At 39.6% G+C, this 21,783-nt stretch overlaps 1 protein-coding gene across 8 annotated transcripts; it reads right to left on the bottom strand.

The window, feature by feature from the left end:
* Positions 1-198: 198 nt before the first annotated feature.
* si:ch211-80h18.1 (uncharacterized) lies at positions 199-18,336 on the bottom strand. 8 transcript variants are annotated; one of them, XM_070547506.1, is made up of 32 exons: positions 18,081-18,336; positions 17,419-17,483; positions 17,248-17,319; positions 16,383-16,421; positions 15,918-15,962; positions 13,881-13,910; positions 11,946-12,005; positions 11,203-11,238; positions 10,972-10,998; positions 10,655-10,681; positions 10,529-10,546; positions 10,366-10,407; positions 9,984-10,013; positions 9,759-9,818; positions 9,620-9,667; positions 9,308-9,352; positions 7,296-7,346; positions 7,178-7,213; positions 7,005-7,088; positions 6,798-6,908; positions 6,642-6,692; positions 6,482-6,508; positions 6,352-6,390; positions 6,050-6,112; positions 3,760-3,801; positions 3,641-3,673; positions 3,493-3,555; positions 3,295-3,360; positions 3,158-3,193; positions 2,990-3,025; positions 1,332-1,376; positions 199-596 (listed from the first exon to the last, which is right to left on the bottom strand). In XM_070547506.1, exons 1-32 carry the CDS (start codon positions 18,089-18,091, stop codon positions 562-564), a joined length of 1,473 nt encoding a protein of 490 aa, XP_070403607.1. In that variant the 5' UTR covers positions 18,092-18,336; the 3' UTR covers positions 199-561. The 8 variants fall into 8 exon arrangements, with proteins under 8 accessions (XP_070403607.1, XP_070403609.1, XP_070403601.1 ...); XM_070547508.1 differs by having other exon boundaries at positions 10,972-10,995; XM_070547500.1 differs by having other exon boundaries at positions 10,529-10,681.
* Between the last annotated feature and the right edge of the window lie 3,447 nt (positions 18,337-21,783).

Here is a 21,783-nt window from a genome sequence, read left to right as displayed (position 1 = left end):
CAGAATCACCAGATGGCTGAGATTCACCTGAAACTTCATTTTGTTAGTTATCTCCCCATCTCAGTGGGTCTGCATCATTTACACACTGGAGCAAACTAGTGTGTGAAGTGGGCGGAGTTTGCAGAACATTTATAACTGAACTTATTCACAAGGATCACAGGTTTAAATGAATAAAAAAAGTCAATAAAATGTGTTGCATTCCAGGTTGTGCATTGACCAGCAGGTAATTGCTGTTATTTTTATTACTTTTTTTCCCACGTTTATCTTTTTTAAATGATGCAATAAACCTTTACTGATCTTATAAATTGTTCTTGTCGTCCATCTTAGCCGATACTGGGGTCAGGAAAAGGAGCGGACCCAACAATTCTCTAAAATAAAATAAAAGTCTATTAACAACATTTTTTAAATATTACAAAAGAAAAAAAAATTCCAATGAGTGGTTCTCATTTGGTGGGAGGGGCCTACAGCTAGTGGGAGGAGTCAACATTCCTGGGCCATGCTGATTGGTCGGTACACTGGAATCGAAAACGCAGAAATCGTACGCTTGGCTTGCTGTGGAAGTCAGCAGGTATCCTCCAGTTCCATATTTTCTGCACCTGAGAAAAAAAACAAGCGTTTATTATTCATGTTACTCTGAAGTTTAAACTTAAACGAAACTTCAAAGAGCTGTTCTCCGTTAGACAGGCGAGTGCTGTCTGATGGAACAAAGCTGTCAGGCAGGCTCCTGGATGGAAAATTCTCACACACATGTAGCAATCACTTCATTCCAATTCATTGGCTGATTGTAAATTACAGTTTATATTTAGTGTGGATCACATCTTTTTTGGCTTTCTTGCTGATTTCAATGTAACTATTTGTATTTTCTTTGTATTTACAGTGAAGGTAATATGCAGATTTATGTTTTACATGGCCTTACTTCAGAATAAAGGGCAGTAAGAATAAAATAACAACTGGAAATGCTAAACAAAAGGCTTCTGTGACATTGCTATTCTTGCTTCTAAACATTTATTTTCCCTTTAGTCTAAAATAAAAAAGTGTTTGGGAGATTTTTAAAATGAAACAAGGAGATCACTTAGTTTCCTCTTGAGTTATTTTTACGAGGGAGTGTCCGATTAGAACACAATAATGAGAAGTTGAGTCCTGATGACCTGTTTGGGAAATTTGATCAAGCGCTGTGGGTACAAGGAGGTCATAACAGCAGCACAGCAACGTTTTCTGAAGAAACACCAATCAGAACATGGGTTTGCTCAAGTAATGTTAAGTAAAAGGTCAAAGAGAGACGAGTTCTGATTTTAAACAGGGGTCAGAGGTCTGAGTGAGCTGTTACTGACCTTCAGGACCCTGACCAGATGGGTTGTACTGTTCAGTGATTGAACCTGCAGAGGGCAAGCAGAACCAAGAAAAGAGAAAGAACAAGCCTTCAGCAACTGATCTCAGGTCAGATACAAAACAGCAAATGTAGTTCAACCACTAAACCAGATCTAACACTTTAACTTGTAGTCCAGTTCAATCATGTTTTTGTCATGTTCTGTGTCCCTTTGTTCCCCAGCCCCTCCAGTTCCCACTCCAGGTTCTCCTTTTGTGTTTCATAGCACCCTCATGTGTCCTTTGTCTGCATCTCATTTCTGTGTCTCCTGTGTTCCTTAATGGGCCATTCCCATCTGTACCGGGTCGGCCCGGGCCGGATAGCCCCAGTCGGCCCCAGCCTGGCCCGGTTGATTCCACACATCCTTGTCTTAAGCCCACCAATCAGAGGCTTGCTCTAATGGAAGGTGTGAATTTGCTGTCAGCAGTGGGTGTGTTGGCCCTGGTCGGCCTGAAGCAGACCCCCTCGAGAAGAGGGCTGAGAATGAGCCTTGGTTGGCCCGGAAAAATACCAGGCCACCCAGATATGTAAACAACCTAAGCTTTTTACCTAGTGCTCATTTAGAAACATTAGCTTTGACCTTCTTAGACCCATTTATAGCACACAGGCTGATGGGTTAGGGCTTTGTTTGCAGCTGTGAGGCTGCAGCTTCTGTCTGAGGTGGTGAAGATTTACTAAGGCATCTACATTCCAGTCTGAACTCCTGGTTCTGAGATATGGATCATTATCCAAACAATGAGAGTCCAGATACAAGAAGCTAAAATGTGCCTCCTCTGCTTGGCTCAGTCTAAGGGACAGGGTGAAAAACTTCAAGTCCACTTCCTGGTTCCACCATCTGAAGGTTTTCCAAGCATCTTCCACTGGGAGGAGACCACAGGGAAGAATAAAAACTGGCCTGGGAATGCCTTGAGGTCCCTCAGGAGGAGCTGGAGAGTTGAGGGAGAAAGGGATATCTGGATTTCCCTTCATAAGATTGGATGAGTAGATGTAGATGGATGGATGAAGATAGAGGGATGGATGGATAACGGTGTTTCATTGTAAGCAAGATAGATGGATGGATGAATGACGAATGACTGCTTATACTGAGCCAGGATCCTCGGGAGGTTTCTTCCTGTTAAAAAGGAGTTTTTCTCTCCACAGTCGCTACATGCTTGCTTAGTGTGAGGATTGCTGTAAAGTCACTGACACTAGTCAGTGACTTGATGCAATCTGCTGGGTTCCTTGTATAGGAAACTTAACTGATTGGCTTAATGAACTGAACCCTGTTAGAATGTTTACTTTGTGAAGTGCCTAGAGACGACTCCTGTCGTGATTTGGTGCTGTATAAATAAACTGAATTGAACTGAATAGAAAAATATGGATGATGGAGGAGGATGAAGATGAAGATGGATGAATGGGAAAAAGATAGATGAATGAAAGTTGATGGATGGAAGAAAAATGAGGAATGGAAAAAGATAGACGGACATATGAAGGTAAATAGATGGATGAAGATGAATGGACAAATGGATGAAGATGGATGAATCTGTTTTCTTTGGTAGTTTTATGACGGCTTTAGCCTGGTTTTAGCCCGTTTTTGCTAAAACTAGTTTTAGAGGAAAGCTTGTGTGCAAATATAAAACTTACCAGCCATCTGTGCATGATCTGTTACAGCAGGATGACCTGTGAGGAAGCACACATAATAAATATGGCTGCATGGTTATGACCAAACACATCACAGCTTATGTAAAGTATCCAGATACACGAGCACTAGTCCAAAAATCCTTTAGCGATTTTACACGAAATAGAACTTACTGGAGTCCAGTGGGGTTCCTGTTGGACCTGCTGGAACTAAAAACACACACAGTTTAATAACATGTTGGACCTTTGACCTTTGACCTATTACCTGCGTTCTGATTCAATTGGCAGCCATGAAGAAAGGTGGGCTTTACCTGTATCTGTTCCTGTGGAGGCTGGTACCATGGTAACCTGATCTGTGTGGGAATAAACACCTGAAACTGAATAAACAAACAAACAAACAAACAAACAAACAAACAAACAAACAAACAAACAAACAGGTGTCAGACACATCATTCAAACGTGTGTGTGTGTGTGTGTGTGAGACATAAACAGGTGTGTGCCAGGTGTACCTGGACTCAGCGTGTTCGTGATGCTGTCTGCAGAATCTGTGTTAGTAGAGATGGGCATCAGCTCTGTAACACAAAACCGTTTGATGGGAAGTAAGTCAACAGGAACTCAATGTGACTTAATGTGTGTTACCGCAGCAACAAGTCTTACCCGTGACATCACGTCCAAGTTGGAGACCTGAAGCTGGATCCGATCAGAACACATGGTCAGCTTTTTTCAGTGTGACACATAATTTAGCAGATTTTTACTGATCTATCAGTTAATCTCACCTGTGACATCAATGTGTTGACCTGTAACTGACTCTGGTCCACCTGGTGATGACATCATCATCATCATCATCATCATCATCATGTAATTTAACTAAAGAGTGAAGGATCTAAAAGCGACCTGCAGAGATGCTCCCTAAACTCTCAGTTGAGCATTCGACCACCTTAAGGAAGTCCCAGAAAACATTTTACCTGCTCTGTATTGATTAATCTGTAAACACTTTATGATAATCACTTTAATGAGTGTTTATTTTATACACATTAAGGCGAGACAGAAAAAAAACCTGACAGGTTGCTTGCCAAATAGTGAGCCAAATCTGTTCTTCTCTAGCATAAAACTGGAATTTATTATTGGTTAATTGTCATTAATAAATAGTGTCATATTTTACAATAAGGCTCCTTTTGATAAATGTGGACACTTTTAATACAGTGATGTTTAAAAAAATGCCTGTTGTGCTCGAATGATAGTTACGTCTGAAATGTTTGAAGATGCAATGGCAAATTTGGAAAACTAATAATAATTTTTCTTTCTTTGTTTTTTTTCTATTCTTTTTAGAACAAATTAAACTTCAGGACAAACTACCAGAGATCCTAAAAGAAAAGCACCATTTGAAGTTACAGACAACATAAGACGTTTGGACCTAGAAAACAGCACCTGGTGTTTAGTACTATCTTGTTTCATCCGGCACCATGGATGGGTTTGGTTCCGGCAGAAGCGTCTCAGGGAAGATACCTGAGGCGAGGGATGAGTGTTTCGTGACCGTATATGAACTGAAAACCTAGCTTGTTCTGTAGATTCGCTATAGCAGCTTTAATGTAGCAACGCTAGATTAAATATAGGTGAACAGCTTTGGCTCACTATTTGGCAAGAAACATGACAGTTTGGTCTCTTCCTCACCCTTGATTAATGCTAAATAAACACTTATTAATGATATATAGAATCAGGGGCAAAGCTAATGAGGTTAGAATTTTTTATTAGGCTTGGCTGAAAAGCAGTTTCTGGCTACGCTGCTGTATAGGGTGTTTATCGATGAATTAATAATTTGCAACCATTTATTAATTTGTGAAAACATTACTAAAATAGGTTTTCATCATTTAAAGAATATTGCCAGAGTCCGCCCCATCCTCTCTCAGGACAATACTGAGACGCTGATGCATGCTTTTATCACCAGTAGAATTGATTACTGCAATGCCCTGCTTTCTGGTCTTCCCAAAAAAAGCATTTCAGGCTTACAACTTTCACAAAACTCAGCAGCACGTGTCCTGATGAAGACCAGGAGGCAGGAGCACATTACACCAGTTTTAGTATCGCTGCATTGGCTCCTTGTATGATTCAGGATCCATTTTAAGGTTCTCTTAATGGTTTTTAAGTGTCTTAATGGTCTTGGACCTGCTTTTACCTTATGAACCCTCGCGACCTCTGTGCTCCTCTGGCAGCCGTCTCCTTGTGATTCCAAAAGTCAGGACACATACCCTTGGTGAGGTGTCCTTCCAATTTTATGGCCCTCGTCTCTGGAACAGGCTGCCAGAGGACCTCAGGGCCATAGAGAATGTTCATGTTTTTAAGAGCAGGCTTAAGACTCACCTTTTTACCATAGCTTTTAATTGATATCTGTTTTTAGCTGCATTGCTTGTTTTATTTTTATTTTATTATTTATATTTTAGTTTTATTAGACATTTATGTCTTAGTGTTTTTACTATCTTTTAATCATTTTCTTAGTTATTTCACTATTCATATTAGCTCTTATTATTTTTTTATCTTACTTATTTGATCGTGCCAGTGTTTTCCTCTGTGGGGCCCTCTGCCTCGGGGGTGGTGGTTGACTGTGGAAGCAGGGGCGCACCTCGTGGTGTGCTTGGGCGGTGGGGGTTTTCACCCTACCTCCCTGGGAGCCCTGGGCTGGTGCCTTTGCTGCTGCCGTCGATCGACTACTACTGAGGCAGATGGCTCACCTGATGGTTTGTCATTCGTTACCTAACTCAACTGAACTTGGCCTAGTGTTTACTTATGATATTTTATTTATTTATTTATTTAAAGCTTTATGTGTGTATTTATTGTTCGTGTGTGTGTGGGTGCGGGTTCCTTAGGAAATGGGTTGTGGGACTTTGGGGGTGGGGGGTGCAACTGTCATAATTATTTTTATGTTTTGGGGGAAATTATGGGATTATGGGTTATACGAGGTGATTTTAACCTGTAAAGCACTTTGTGCTGTATTTTTTATATACAAAGAAAGTTTGATTGATTGATTGATTGATTGACTGAAGTGGTATCGAAATGTTCTAACTGCTGTACCTGGAAGATCCGTTTGCAAAGTCTGAGGTTCGCTGATAGAAACAGTCCTTGATGTCACCGCTTCTGAAATAAACAAATATGGTTAAAAAGATAAAACTAACCCAATGCTTTAAGATTTTTAAACAAAGGAAAAATATATCTAAACTATTACTATTCTTGAATAAAACTAATCCTCATCCTTCATTTAGGATGAAGTGCTCTAATCTTGATGGTTTCCAAAGTCTCTCATGTGTGATTCGTTGCACATGCATGCATTCATCTGACACTATGGACCAGGTTTGTGTCAGAAGCAGAAGATTTACCTCTGTTTGTGTCTGTCAGGTGAGTTTGTCTACCATTTCCTAAAAAATAATCATATTTATCAGTTATTTACATATATTTGGATGCATTAAACCAAGAAGCACCTTTAGAAGAAGACAAAAACAAATTTACCCATAGTGTCAAGTGAATCTGCTCCACCTGTGAGGACAGAAACAGCATTTTTCCCATTAAAAACTGTCATCAGTCAGAATGTAAGCACATTTTTGGACTAAAACATCATAAATATTAATTAAAGTAATGAGTAAAGCTACACCTGAGCCGCTGAGTGTACCTGAGTGCTCTCTGTAAGCTGCACTGTCTGATGAAGATGAGGATGACGATGCTGTACATGATGAAGAAAAACAGACTTTCTTACTTTTCTTTGAGAAATGCCAAAAGTTAAACTGGATTGGAGGGATTTCAAAGTAAAACTTTTTTATCCACCAACCTGCAGAAGAAGAGGAGTCGGACAAAGAGCTGGACAGTGATTGGTCGGATCCTGAGGTCAGCGAGGTGTCGCCTGCTCCTGATTGGTCGACGCTGCTGGCAGAGTAATGATCTTCAGTTCCAGGAAACCCGTTAGGAAAAAGCAAATACATTTTCAGTTTAATCATTTTTGGGAATCTGAAATAAAAGCTGAACAGAACCAGTTTACCTATGGAGGCAATGCCAGTACCTCCAGTTGAGTGTAGGATATCTTTTTTCACTGATGGAGCTGCTGTCACACCAGAACCAATCACTGGATGCACAAACACTGATTAGAAAGAATCTGTAAAGGATTCAGAAGATTGATTTGGTTTGAATATAGTGAAGAAGAAGGATGTTTACCTGAGACATCCAGGTGAGTTGGTGGGGTCATGTGACCTGTCAGAATCAAAGACAAAATTAAATTAAAGTTCTATCAACTATAAAGGTTACTGGTCCCCTTAATGATCTGAGCTCCAACCTGGGATGTTAACATGACCGTCGGTGCCAAACACATCCACTAGACCAACACCTGAAAACAGAAAAGACAACAATGTTTATGTTCGCATTGTTCATCCAATATGGCTGCTCTTGTGGTCTGCCTGTATCTGTCCTGTCTATATGTGTGTGTGTAATCTTGGTCAGGCTGTTCTGTGGAGTCAAGTTCCTATGCTCTGGGTAAAATCCATATAATTCAAGATGTTTAAAAAATCTGTGACTGAAGGGTCTAAAAGGTTATCCACGTGCAGATTTAAATCTCCAGCTAAAATAATCCTATCAAAGGAGTTGTGTAAAATTGATAAAAACTCTGAAAACTCTTGAATAAAAGGCACACTCTGTCTAGGAGGCCTGTAAACAGTGACACATAAAATCTGAGGAATGCCAAAAGCGGCTGCAGTGTATTCAAAAGTGTTAAAATTATCAAATAAAACAGGTTTTGCTAAAAGTGTTGATGAACTTACAAAAGCAGTCCCGCCTCCCCTTTTAACATTCCTCGTTGAAAAATTGAAATTAAAATTAGCTGGGGGAGCCTCTGTGAGAACAACAGAGGCATCTGAACTCAGCCATGATTCAGTTAAAAATAAACACTGAAGATTAAAATCTAAAATCAGGTCATTTATAACAAAAGTTTTGATCAGCAGAGAGCGAACATTAAAAAGTATTAGTAAAATCAATCACTTGACCACAGAAACACTTTGAAGAAAAATCAGAGGATTCTTACTTTATTTTAGTGAAAAATTTGAGCGGGGATGTGGATGAACGATGAACAAAGTGAGCGTTTGGAAAAAGTGACTATCTGGCATGTTGTGAAGTGAGGGATGTGAATGAACAAGGTATAAGAGGATAAGGACCATAAGCTCCACATCTATCTGGCATTCATTGTCTGGATCATCCCAGTACACCCTGGAATGTGAGTTGTGCTCCAACATTCATCTTTGTTGTTTTGCTCAATGGCATTAGCAGTAGCTCAGGCTAGTCTTAGCAGTGGCTCGGGCTAGTGTTAGAAGTAGCTGGGGCTAGTGTTAGAAGTAGCTAGGGCTAGCATTAGCAGTGGCTCCGGCTAGTGTTAGCAGTAGCTTGAGCTTGTGTTAGCAGTAACTCAGCCTAGCATCAGCAGTGACACAGGCTTGTGTTAGCAGTGGCTCAGGCTAGTGTTAGCAGTAGCTTGGGCTATTTTTAACAGTAGCTAATTCTAGCGTTAGTAGTAGCTTGAGCTATCGTTAGAAATAGCTCAGGCTAGTATTAAATGGCCTGTATTTGATATAGCGCCTTCTAGAGTCCTGGAACCCCCCAAGGTGCTTTACAACACAATCAGTCATTCACCCATTCACACACACATTCACACACTGGTGGGGATGAGCTACGATGTAGCCACAGCTGCCCTGGGGTGCACTGACAGAGGCGAGGCTGCCGAGCACTAGCGCCACCGGTCCCTCCGACCACCACCTGCAGACAACGTGGGTTAAGTGTCTTGCCCAAGGACACGACGACAGCGACAGACTGAGCGGTGCTCGAACCTGCAACCTTCCGATTGCGGGGCGAGCACTTAACTCCTGTGCCACCGTCGCCCCGACTTTAGGAAAAAAAGTCATTGAGGGGGGGTCAAAAAGTCGTTAGGAACAGCGACAAAGTCGCTGAGTCGGCAACACTGGTAGCCAGGGCACTTGACCAACCAGGATATAGTGACAGGACACTCACCCTGTCACAGATGCAAATATAAGGTGGTGTGTCTATGCCTATGACATGTTATTGTAGCTTTTCTCTAATCAAACAGTTTATCCGTGGACATCACAACATTACTTAATGATATAGTAAAGCAGGTTGGAGATAGCATGGACTTTTTGATATGCTACATTAGACACCCCAAGCTGCCTTTATTCAACAACAAAATGTGGTTTAAATCCTGGGTCCACTTTAACCTTGCACATAGTTAAGTTCTGGCTTGGCGCTTCAGTAACTGATAAAAAGTAACCGGTGTAAACTACGACTTACCAATAAGACCTAGCAGGTAGTCATGGCTGGATGGATCGTTGATTCCTTGAGAAGAAGATTCAGTTGCACATGGATAAACACCATTAAAAGACTCGCCATAAACAGTTTTTAAAAATGTAAAGTTTCAGCATTTCAGCAACTGAAGAGATTCAGCTGCAGAGAATTTAATCAAACTAGGGATCAATAAATAAAGTTTGTTCCTATTATTTATATTTTCTGCAGATTGCGTTTGTGTTTCTAATAAACAGAATCTGATCAGGATCCAGTTGGTTTTGGTTCACCAGACCACACAGCTGAATGAGAACTAGTTACCTGAATAATCCAGGGGTGAAACCCCTCCCCCTAATGATCCCAAATCTCCTGAGAGGCAAACATAAAAATGACAGAGACAGATATAAAAAAACACTGTTGAGATGTCAAGACATGGTGACCTGTTCACTTCGTCCCTTACCTGTCTGACTGTCGACTCCGGCCCCTCCCCCTCCTCCATTCAGCAGCTTCTGACCATTTCCTGCAAAACATTTTTAAAAAGGATTTTACTGATTTTAAATGTTTTGAGTCTCAGTTGAAGTCCCTGAAACATTGAACCTTTGTTTCCTGCATGAAATATACAAACTATGTGTGCAGCGTATGATGCATAATTAATGTTTAAAAGGTAATTTTTTTTTATATTCACCGTTGGACCCCAAGTCTGCTCCAACAGCACCTACAAACAAAAATAAAGAAGAATATTGTCATCTGAAAAACTCAAACGTCTCAGTTCCTGCAGGTGAATTTATTTCCATCACGACTAAACAGATCTATTAGTTTTCTGTTATATTTAATTGTGCATGTTATTAGCAGACATGTACAGACCATAAATCAAGTCACTAATATATTAGTTAATCCATCTGTTGGGCCATAGCCCCGCCAACTCCCCCTTTGACCTCCACATAATACAACTGTCCTTTACACAGAACCAGTAGGTAGGTGTTTGGTTGGAGCTCAAGTGAGAATAAACCAATCATCTCCTGCTTGGGTGACGTGAACAGAACAGCATCTTGTTTCAGATCTTTTACCATTTGTTCCTGTATGAGAAGATGCTGGTAGATCTTTGGCTCCTAAAAACACAACAATTAAACTACACTAAAGATTTTATTTACACCTTATAAAACAGTTATCATTAGGAATCAGAATATGTACTAAAAACAGGAAAATGTATTCAAAAACACAGTTGTTTACCTGCTGGATGAGTTTGACCTGCAGAGACACCGGAGAGATCAACTGCTATAGAACCTGCAGAACTTACAGAACCTGCAGAAACCAAAGAACCTGCAGAGTCTGCAGAACCTGCAGAGACCGAAGCACCTGACGGAAATGCAGAACCTGAAGAACCTGAGAACAAGAAATTTAGATAAGTTTGTTTTCTTGCTATTTCAAGGAATATAAACTAAAGTTAACTAATTGAGTCATAATTTTGATTTAAATAGAAAAAATCTTTCAGAAAATATTTTTAAAGTCAAATTTGATGAATTAAACATAAACTGGAGCTTTTGGGAAACAATTTCCTTGTTGACAGTTTCACAACTAAGCCTAAGGAAAAGGATGCAATAAAACTAGAAAAATGTTAATTATGTAAAACAGCAGTAGCAATTTTTTGATTTAGTGATAAATTGAAGTTTTACCTGATGAGCTGCTAGGATGTCCTGCTGCTGAAAACACAAAAACATCCATTACAAATTAATTTTATGTCACATAGATGTTTTATCATCCATAAACTAACAGCTGATTCCTTTTGGCCCCAAATCAGTGAATTCCTTTAGTCGTGCATCTAACTGGGTTCATGTGCTGTAGCAAACAGGGGTATTTAGCAAGTTTATCATGGTCTTGGTGAGCCTAACAGGAGTAACTGTTACCTGCTGGATCTACAGAGGAAATATCACCTCCATGACCTGAAAAACAGGAAGAAAGTGTTTACATGGAAGCTGTTAAATAAAATAAAAGCATTGATTTATTTATGCTTATTTTCATTCAAATATAAAGTTCAACTAAATATTCTATCTGTGTAATAAAATAAATATTAATACAAAGACAATAAATCATAGATATAATACTTTCCATTTATTAGTAAATTAAATGTTCCCAATATAACAAATAAGCAGGTAAACACCAAACTATAACTTTTAACATTAACTTTAAACCTGCTGAATAAACAAATACAACCATCAACCAGTCATCACACACCAATAAGATATTAACCCTAACCCTAACACCAACCCGTCATGCCTAAAATGCCATTAAACCACCAGCGTAACACCAAGAAAGCATCAGCAAACAAACAAGCCAAAAATGTTATTAACATCCACCAAGGATCAATCAAAATTTACCAAACACCAACGGACAATGGACCAAAACCAAAAAATTGCCAAATATCCACTAAACACTAGAAATACCAATACTACTCACCAAACATCAACAAACAATAAACCAAACTGTCAAACACATAACTAGTAAACAAACTGGAACACACTCAGATTACCAACTCCACTATTTAAAAATAAATCTTATTCTGACTACAAGTCATTCCCATTAATCTGTTTATATAGCGCTGATCTCAGAGCAACAGAAATCTGTCGATGTTTCTCTGAATGCTTTTTACCTGGTGAGCCTCCTGCTGCTCCCTCATGTGGTCCCCTCTCTACTGACTGTCCACTGGAAGCTGGGAATAAACCACAAACATCAGATTATTGGTAATATGGACACATAATCCCTAAAACAAAATATGCTGAAATAATAAACATATGCTAAAATTTGATCACATATAATCCCAACATGATCTGATGTTTTTACAGAATGTTTCTGTAATTATTTTAATGTTTTACACAAAACCCTCTAAAAAATTAACTTTAAGACATTAAACACGACTCCGCTGCAACATACACTGCTCACAAGAATTAAAGGAACACTTTTTTTATTGGGCCTGGCATGACATCAGTTAAACCTGTCTGATCATTAAACCTGTCTGATCATTTCCTGGTTGATTAAGCAGCTGAGGGCATTGTTAATCACTTTCAGCTGTATTGGTGTTCATGGACTTAACGGCAGGTGCACTAAAGTGGCAACAATTACAAAACCCTCAAAACAGGACTGGTTTAACATGTAGAGGCCATTTCAAGGTTCTCCCTCTTGATCTTTTTTGGCTGGTTTTCCACTCGTGCTGGTTTTGGCTCTCTACTGGCAGTATGAGGCGATTCCTTAACCCTACAGAAGTTGCACAGGTTGTCCAACTTCTCCAGGATGGCACATCCACACGTGCTGCAGCAAGAAGGTTTAATGTGTCTCCCAGCACAATCTCCAGAACACGGAGAAGGTTTCAGGAGACTGGCGGATATTCTTGGAGAGCTGGACAGGGCCGTAGAAGGTCCACAACCCATCAGCAGGACCGATACCTGCTCCTTTGTGCAAGGCGGAACAGGCTGAGCACTGCTCGTGCCCTACAGAATGACCTCCAGAGGGCCACTGGTGTGAATGTCTCTACCCAAACAATCAGGAACAGACTTCATGAAGATGGCCTGAGGGCCCGACGTCCTGTAGTGGGCCCTGTGCTCACTGCCCAGCACTGTAGAGCTCGACTGGCATTTGCTCAAGAACACCAGAAGTGGCAAGTCTGCCACTGGCGCCCTGTACTTTTTACTGACGAGAGCAGGTTCACCCTGAGCACCTGTGATAGATGTGAAAGAGTCTGGAGAAGAAAAGGAGAGCGTTATGCTGCCTGCAACGTCGTTCAACATGACAGGTCTGGTGGTGGGTCAGTGATGGTCTGGGGAGGCATACCCATGGAGGGACGCACAGACCTCTACTGCCCAGGAAATGGTGCTCTGACTGCCATAAGGTATGGAGATGAAATCCTTGAACCCTTTGTCAGACCCTACGCTGATGCAGTAGGTCCTGGTTTTCTCCTAATGCACGACAACGCCCGGCCTCATGTGGCAAGAGTATGCAGGCGGTACCTGCAGGATGAAGGAATTGAAACAATTGAATGGCCTTCACGATCCCCTGACTTAAACCCAATAGAACATCTGTGGGACATTATGTTTCGGTCCATTAGGCGGTGCTAGGTTGCTCCTCAGACTGTACAAGAGCTCAGAGATGCCCTCACACAGATCTGGAGGAAAGGCCACAAGACACCATCCGTTGTCTCATTAGGAACATGCCCCGACATTGTCAAGCATGCACACAAGCTCGTGGGGGCCACACAAGATACTGAAAGGCAATTTGAGTTGCAGAAATTAAGTTTTTGAAATAAAGGACTAGCCTGCCACATCTTCATTTCACTCCGATTTTAGGGTGTCAACACAATTGAGCCCTCTGTAGGCTGATAACTTTTATTTCCATTAAAAGACCTGGCATCCTTTTGTTCCTAAGACATTGCCCTGTCGTTACTTGTATAGATATCCAACTTCATATTGAGATCTGATGTATCTAATGTGTTTCTTTAAAGTGTTCCTTTAATTTTTGTGAGCAGGGTAGTTTCAATGGACCCGTCTCCATGGGACTTTTTCAAAGATTTTGAAACATAAAAAAGTAAACCCACCACTCAGATCTTGAATATTTGGGGGAACACCTGTAAAAAATAAACACCTGAGTCATAGAAATCTTCGCTTGAGAGTTTTACTTTATAAAAACAGAAAGTTTTTGTCTCTAACTTATAATACATAGGTTTCTTTTGAGTTAACGTTAACATTGAGCATTTGTGTGTTTTTCTTATTTATTTGATTATAAAAAATCACACAGCATCCACATAGGCGATTGCTCTTCTCCTTTTGTCCCACTCCCCTGGAGAGTTCCCCAGGGCTCCATTCTAGGTCCACTCCTCTTTTCTATTTATTTTTTGCCACTGGGAAATGTCATTGCTAAACACGGCCTACACTATCACATATACGCCAATGACTGTCAAATTTATATGGCTTTAAATCAACAAAGTTCCATTACCCAGCTCTCAGATTGTCTCTCAGAAATTAAAACCTGGTTAGCTTCCAATTTCCTGAAGTTTAATGACAATAAGACTGAGGCCATTCTGTTCAAACCAAAACATCATCTGCACACTTCTGCTGCCTTTGATCTCTCCCCCCTAACCCTAAATTCAAGTGTGACCAGCCTTGGGGTTAAACTGGATGCTGACTTATCAATGAGTGCACATGTTAATGCCACTGTTCGATCCTGCTTCTTCCAGCTTCGTCGCCTTGCCCGACTAAAGCCCATTCTTAAGAGGCCACACTTAGAATAAGTGATTCATGCATTTATCACTTCCAGACTCGATTTTTCCAACTCTGTTCTAATTGGTGTAAATGTATCTGTCCTAAATCTTCTGCAGAAAGTCCAGAATGCTGCAGCCAGATTTCTTTCTAATGCTAATAGACGCTGCCACATTACTCCCATTCTGGCGGATCTACACTGGATTCCGGTGCAATTTCGGATTCAACACAAGGTTCTTACTTTTACTTACAAAGCCCTGAATGGTCTAGCCCCCTTATACCTGTCAGAGCTGCTCACCCCCTACATCTCTCCCCGGTCACTAAGGTCTGCTGATCATCTTTTGCTCATAGTCCCTAAAATTAAATATAAAGCTCGTGGGGAGCGTGCTTTCGCCTTTGCAGCTCCAAGACTTTGGAATGCACTCCCTCTGGTGGTATGCCAGGCTTCTTCACTGGCACAGTTTAAATCCAGCCTGAAGACACATTTCTTTAATTTAGCTTTTGGTCAATGATCGGTCTTTTATGCTGTGGCTCTTCTGTTTTAAATGGTAAATGGCCTGTATTTGACATAGCGCCTTCTAGAGTCCTGGAACCCCCCAAGGCGCTTTACAACACTATCAGTCATTCACCCATTCACACACACATTCACACACTGGTGGGGATGAGCTACAAAGTAGCCACAGCTGCTCTGGGGCACACTGACAGAGGCGAGGCTGCCGAGCACTGGCGCCACCAGTCCCTCCGACCACCACCAGCAGGCAACGTGGTTTAAGTGTCTTGCCCAAGGACACAACGACAGCGACAGACTGAGCGGGGCTCGAACCTGCAACCCTCCGATTGAAAGGCGAGCACTTAACTCCTGTGCCACCGTCGCCCCAGTAACTGACCCAGTACTGACTTCTGTTTTTATTGACTTCTCTTTTATTGGCTGTTTTATACATTTGTATTGTTTTTAGGTGTTTCTATTTTATGACAGCTTTTATCTGTGTTTAATGTGTATGTATGTGTATTTTAAATGGCTTTTTAGGTTTAACTCTGTACAGTGCTTTGGTCAGCTGGCATGCTGTTTTAAAATGCGCTATATAAATAAAATTGGATTGGAATTGGAAAAACATTAATGTAACAGTTTCAGGATTTATTGTGTTCTTCAGATTACTTTCAACACTTGATGCTTTAGTTCTGACCCCCAGCCTCCTCCTGCAATAGGAGACCTTTCACTTTATGCATTACTGGGCAGAAACTCCAGGATGTGGACCAGACCGAATCCGAGGGTAATCCAGGTCAGAATAGAAGTCAGATAAACTGGATTAAATATGAGCCCAAACTGGAACAAGCAAACTTCTCAGGAGGGAAACACCTGATAAGGGTTGACTAACCTGAACCTCCGGCTGGCGCTGCTGACATGGTGGTCTGTTGAGCTGCTGCGGAGGGGACGGGATAGGGGAGGATGGGGGAGGATCAGGTGGACAGAGGATCAGGTGTTCAGCATGAATAAACCTTCTGTTTCCATCGGAAAGAAACATGGAGTTTATTAAAGATAACGCAAAAGATCAGTGGAAAACTAATCCTGAAGAAAACATTTTTATAAATATTTATAAAAAGTTTATTTGTTCATAAAAATATTACAATAAATATAAATATGTTCAAAACGTTTTGTTTAAAAATTAGCAGTTTAATTTTAAAATTGTTTTTTTTTTTACTAACCATCAGACAGGATTAGAATAAGCTTTTTGTGAAACATATTTTATTGGAAATAGAAATTCAAATGTTTAATTTCACTGTTAAATTCCAGTTTATGCAGGTTTATATGGTGAAGGTCATTGTGTGTTTGAGCCTCTCACCCTTTATCTTATCCTGACTCTTGGAGTCATCATCATCATCTGAAAAGGAAACAAATCCAACATTTATTCCTCTAATTAAAGGAAGTTTAACAACGTTTATTTAAGTATTCAGGTGTTAAATGTATGAGGAATGTTTTATTTCTTTTTTAGGTGCTTTATTTGATGATGTTTAATGTTAATTTATTGTTTATTTTTTAATAAATAAGTTTATATAAAGTGCCTTTCAAGAAATCAAATGATGCTTCACGTCAGATAAAAAAACAAAAACAAAAAAAAAAACACCAAAAGTAAACAATAAAATAATGAAACAGGCAAAAATGTTAAATAAATCAGGACATGTGAGGGAAAGAAATAAATTAAATTAATTTAATGTAGCTTTGGTAAAAAATTAGCATTTGAGGGGTTATTTATTCATTTGTAAACATTGATTATAACTGTTGAGGAAAATAACATTTTAATAAATTATAATCATAGACATTTATTTTCAAACATTAAAAAAAACAAGACAGTTGACCTAAAATTAATTTATTGCAGATAAAATCCCTGATTTTGAATATTTTCCTAATTTTTTTAGTTAATTTAAGTTTAAATTAACCAGTTATGTTTTTACAGGTACAAATAAAAACTTAATTTATCTATCTATATTCTAGGTAATGAAGCTGCTCTTTCAAAATAAAAAGACATTCCACCCCCCAACTATCTCTCTCACACACATACGCACGCACGCACGCACGCACGCACACACGCACACACGCACACACACACACACACACACACACACACACACACACACACACACACACACACACACACACACACACACACACACACACACACACACACACACACACACACATAGGCCTACCCTCCTCCTCCTCAGACAACTCCCCCTCCACCATCTCCGTGACCTCAGTCTCTCCCTCCTCCAGCTCCTTCTCTGGAAGACAACACAAAATCTCAGGTCTACAGGAAAGAAATTATATTGAAAAAAACAAATAAACAAAAACAGATTGGAAAATCAAAGTGGAATATGTACCTTCCACGGGAGCCGTAGAGACCGCTGTTGCCAGAAGGACGATGATCGAGACTGTCAGTAGATTTCTGATTAAAATGCAGCAAAAACATGTTAATAATACAGTATAAATCAGTTTAATACACATCACTTATTGGGATCAATAAATACATTATTTAATCATTAGCCAACAATTTCAGCAATCAATGTTTTAACTGTCAAACGATCTGATTGGTTAAATGACGTGCGAGTCAAAAATGTTCAGTCAGAATGAGGCAAAAATTGTGACACAAGAAGAACATATTTACTACATATTGTTTTATACATTTATTAAAAACTTTTTTAGGATTTAGAGCACACGTGTGTTGTGTTTCAGTCTGTAAAGGTAATTTATCATTAAACATTTGCATAATTTCATAAATTCGTTAATTTTGATAAAATAGTTGTTGAAAAATTAGACAATTAAAAGTGTTTTGTGATATTGGAATAACTAACACCATCAACACCAATAAAAAAAATAAATCAAAGATCAATATTATATTGAAATTGCATCAAAGCTGAAACATGACCAGGAACTGGCAGTTTAAAACTTATACTACCAGTAACATACAGCACAGTATCTGTAATCAGCACCATAACAACCAGTAAAACCAGTAAAAATGAGCAGTATGATGAAGATTACTCACGGTGGCAGCATGCTGCTGTCTGAGAGCTTTTCTCTTGAACTTAAGCGGTGCAGCTGAAGAGCTGCAGCTCCTCCTTCAAACACTCAAATTTATACTGAGAGAAGAAGGGGTGTGGCTGCTGACCATCACCACTAAAACTACAAACAAGGATGCTAACAGGAGAACTGCGCAGCGCCATCTTTATGTCAAATACAACCAAAATAAAGCACTAGTCTTCTTTCTTCCGTTGTGTTAGTGTTTCCTCCATCCATTAATTGTGAAGATTTTATCCAATCCAGATGGTGGATTTCCCAGCATGCACTGGGGTATAGGGGCAGGATGCACCTGTAGAAGTGACCTCTCTTAATCGAATGTAGGCTTCACTCATTTCAACGTTTTTTAAAAATTTTTTTACAGATATGCAAGAAAAGTTTAAAAATATGCTCAAATGTGTAATGAATAATCCAAATTTATTATTTCATCTGAATTATAATAACAGTTATCTTATCTCTTAGCAGCTGCTAGCATGTTAGCTGCAGCGTATGGGGTGGATTGAGAGACAAACATCTGCTGATGGTCTGATTATCTTATCCTGGTTTTTACTGGTTTTGGACCAGTTGGATATGGAGGGTCTAATTCTGTGATTAATGTACAAAACAATCCATTTTTATACTATCATAACAAGTGTTTACTATCCATATGTAGCTGTATTATTAATAAACCAACGATTAACAAGTGCACACTTAAGCATGCATAGATTTTACAAAAGGCACATTTATATTTAGTGGAACTTCAATCACACTATTTTTGATCAAAATAAAAGTCAGTTGAGTCAAAAATATGATAAATTCTATATAAATATTGCACTGAAGACAAAAAATGCTTTAAAATATACAAAATGTAGATTAAATCACAAGATCTGTGTAAAGTAAAAATTTGCCACACATTAAAAATAATCTACAGATGAATAGTAAAATGAAGGGGAAAGAGCAACTTGCTTACTAAAGTTTCTAGTTAATAACAAACCAGGACCCACATTTTTTGAGCTAAAATACAATGTTATTAGTCAGACTGAGTTATTTAAGGAATTGTTTTCTAGACTGAAATTGAACAAATAGTGACTTTTCTGTTTGACTGCTGCTAAGATTTTTGTTCTTTGCTAATTTTTCTGTTCTGTTTGAAACAAAGCTGGTTTCTTTAACTGACTTTGACTCTCAGGTGAGGTTTAAGTGGCTTTAAAAACAAAAACAAAATAATTTTCCTGAAAATGTTCAAGTACTGGACAGGACAAATGTAAAACTGTAAAAAAAACTCTAGCACAACCTTTAAAACCTGCACAAATTGTAAAAAAAAAAAACTTTTAATTTGTAGGATATTTTGCATACATTTAAATCTTTTTGAGTATAAAGTGATATTTAACAAACATTGGATGCTTAGAGATACCTTATCAGACATAGAAGTTCATGCTGCTGTTATAATGTCTCATAGTTTAGTTAGTGCATTTGATTCAAGCTGAGTTTACAGAACTACAAGTGTTGGTTCTTTTTCAATCAAAAACGTCAGGACGTTTAAATCTGAGCTCTGGGTTCGGATAATGTTACAGCATTTGGTCTGCTGAGTAATTTGATCAGTGTTCTGATGAAGTGAAGCTGTTCAGTGTTTTCTGTCAGCCAGTGGAGGGCACAGCTAACCTGCTGATCGACACACACAGGGGGGTGCATCACATGCAGGAACACACACTACATGCACACACACACACACACACTACATGCACACATCGAAAATCACTTTGGAGCATTGCTCAGATTGTAGAGTATTTACTGTTTATCATGACTCCAGTCGTACAGCAAACAGTACATCCACGTCTCCTCTGCCTGTTCTCGCTTCTCTGACCTTCTAATCTTTACTGGATCATGTTTTATTTGGAATTAACTTCTAGGTAGAAACAGACTCGTACTGTTCAGCTGAAAGATGAGACTTTGTCCGTCTATTTCCAAACACATGAAAGAGAAGTACACAGTCTTCTGAGACCAGGAGGTTTAGTTGTCTCTTTTTGCATTTCGTGACACATTATTTTAAGGTGTCTAACTCTTAGAAATGAGCATCTATAAATAGTAAAAGTCTACAAATATATCAGTTTTTAAATAAATCTTTAATCAAGAAATACAAATTGTTACCACTGATGTTTTCTATCTGAAAATCTAATAATATTAAACATTATACACTCAAAAAAAATAAATGTTCAATTTACTTAACCAAGTTGTGTCAGCTGGTTCCACTAAACCTAGTTGTTTAAATATAAAGAGTTACATGCATTTACGTTTAAAGCAACACTAAAGAGTTTCTAACACCAGATGTTCTTAATTCTGTTACTGGAAGGTGGGTATCGAGCTTGTTTTTGTTGCTCCTCTGCTTCAACACGCTTGACTCAATGGTTAAATCACCAGTTCAGCAACTCATCAAGCTCTGCAGAAGCCTGTTGATCACCTGTTGACTAAAATCAGGTGTGTTGAAGTAGGAAAAAACTAAAACATGCTGGATATCGGCCCTCCAAGATCAGAACTGAGAACCCCTGCTTTAGGATATTGCTTTCAAACTGGTTTCAATGATTCACGAGCCATAAAGTTGATCAGCTTCACATGGAGCAGCACCTGCAGCCCTCGGCTGACCACATCTGCAATTAATAACTTAAGCAGTTTGGGCACCTGTGGGAACCGACTTTATGGCAACAGCTTTGTACTGAGCTGATAGGTCATATGAAAGATAGCAGCTAGCTTTTTCTGTTTGCCAACCATTAACAAAAAGTGCAAAAAGAGAACAAAAAAGTTAGGTTTACTTTGGTATCATGGCAGAGCCTGGAAGTAAAAGAAAGAAATTAATGCCTTTGCAGATGAAGCAAAGAGTTAAAATTGGAGTGACCATTGGCTCGGCCTAAGTTTGACTGAGAGAGCCAAAGGAGTCTAAGAAATCACGGAATGATGGTAAGCTGGCTCTTTTGCTACTGGATGTAAGTAACGATATTTTTGTCAATCAATGTGGATCCTTTTAATTTGTGGCTTATTTTAGTCTGAGTTGGTTTGCGTTAGCTGGTTATTAGCGCTAGCCACAACAGGCTGCCCAGGGTTACTTTCGACAGTCTTAATTCCACTCTCAACCATTAGGAGGAAGAAGTGGGAATGTTATTAAGTGTTACATTAAAGAGTAAGTTCAATAAGAACCCATTTTTTTTGCTTATTATGTTTTAAATACTACCGGTCATTCTGACTTTCACAAGCAGGCTGAACGTGAAAGTAGTCTTCTACCTCATTTCCTGATAGAAAATAAAGCCCCATTCCCACCTGTACCGGGTCGGCCCGGGCCGGGTAGCATAGGTTGTTTACATATCTGGGTGGCCTGGAATTTTCCCGGGCCAACCAAGGCTCATTCTCGGCCCTCTTCCCGAGGGGTACTGCTTCAGGCCGACCAGGGCCAACACGCCCACTGCTGACAGCAAATGCACACCTTCCATTAGAGCAAGCCTCTGATTGGTGGGTAGAATCAGCCCATTCACACCTTCCATTAGAGCAAGCCTCTGATTGGTGGGTAGAATCAGCCCACATGGGCTTAAGGCAAGGATGTGTGGAATCAACCGGGCCAGGCTGGGGCCGACTGGGGCTACCCGGCCCGGGCCGACCCGGTACAGGTGGGAATGGGGCTTTAATGGGGTAATGCTTGGATAGTAAAA

Source organism: Nothobranchius furzeri, chromosome 19 (assembly GCF_043380555.1).
Source record: "Nothobranchius furzeri strain GRZ-AD chromosome 19, NfurGRZ-RIMD1, whole genome shotgun sequence".
Classification (NCBI taxonomy): Eukaryota; Metazoa; Chordata; class Actinopteri; order Cyprinodontiformes; family Nothobranchiidae; genus Nothobranchius; species Nothobranchius furzeri.
Note: the sequence above shows the minus strand (reverse complement) of the source record. Positions and strands in the feature narration are given on the sequence as shown.

Excerpts from the sequence above, each read along its gene's own strand:
- si:ch211-80h18.1 (XM_070547500.1), bottom strand. Across the intron at positions 6,391-6,481 it reads AGATTCACTTGACACTATGG|GAAATGGTAGACAAACTCAC; the intron begins GTAAATTTGTTT and ends ATTATTTTTTAG. Across the intron at positions 3,674-3,759 it reads TCAACACATTGATGTCACAG|CTTCAGGTCTCCAACTTGGA; the intron begins GTGAGATTAACT and ends GATCGGATCCAG.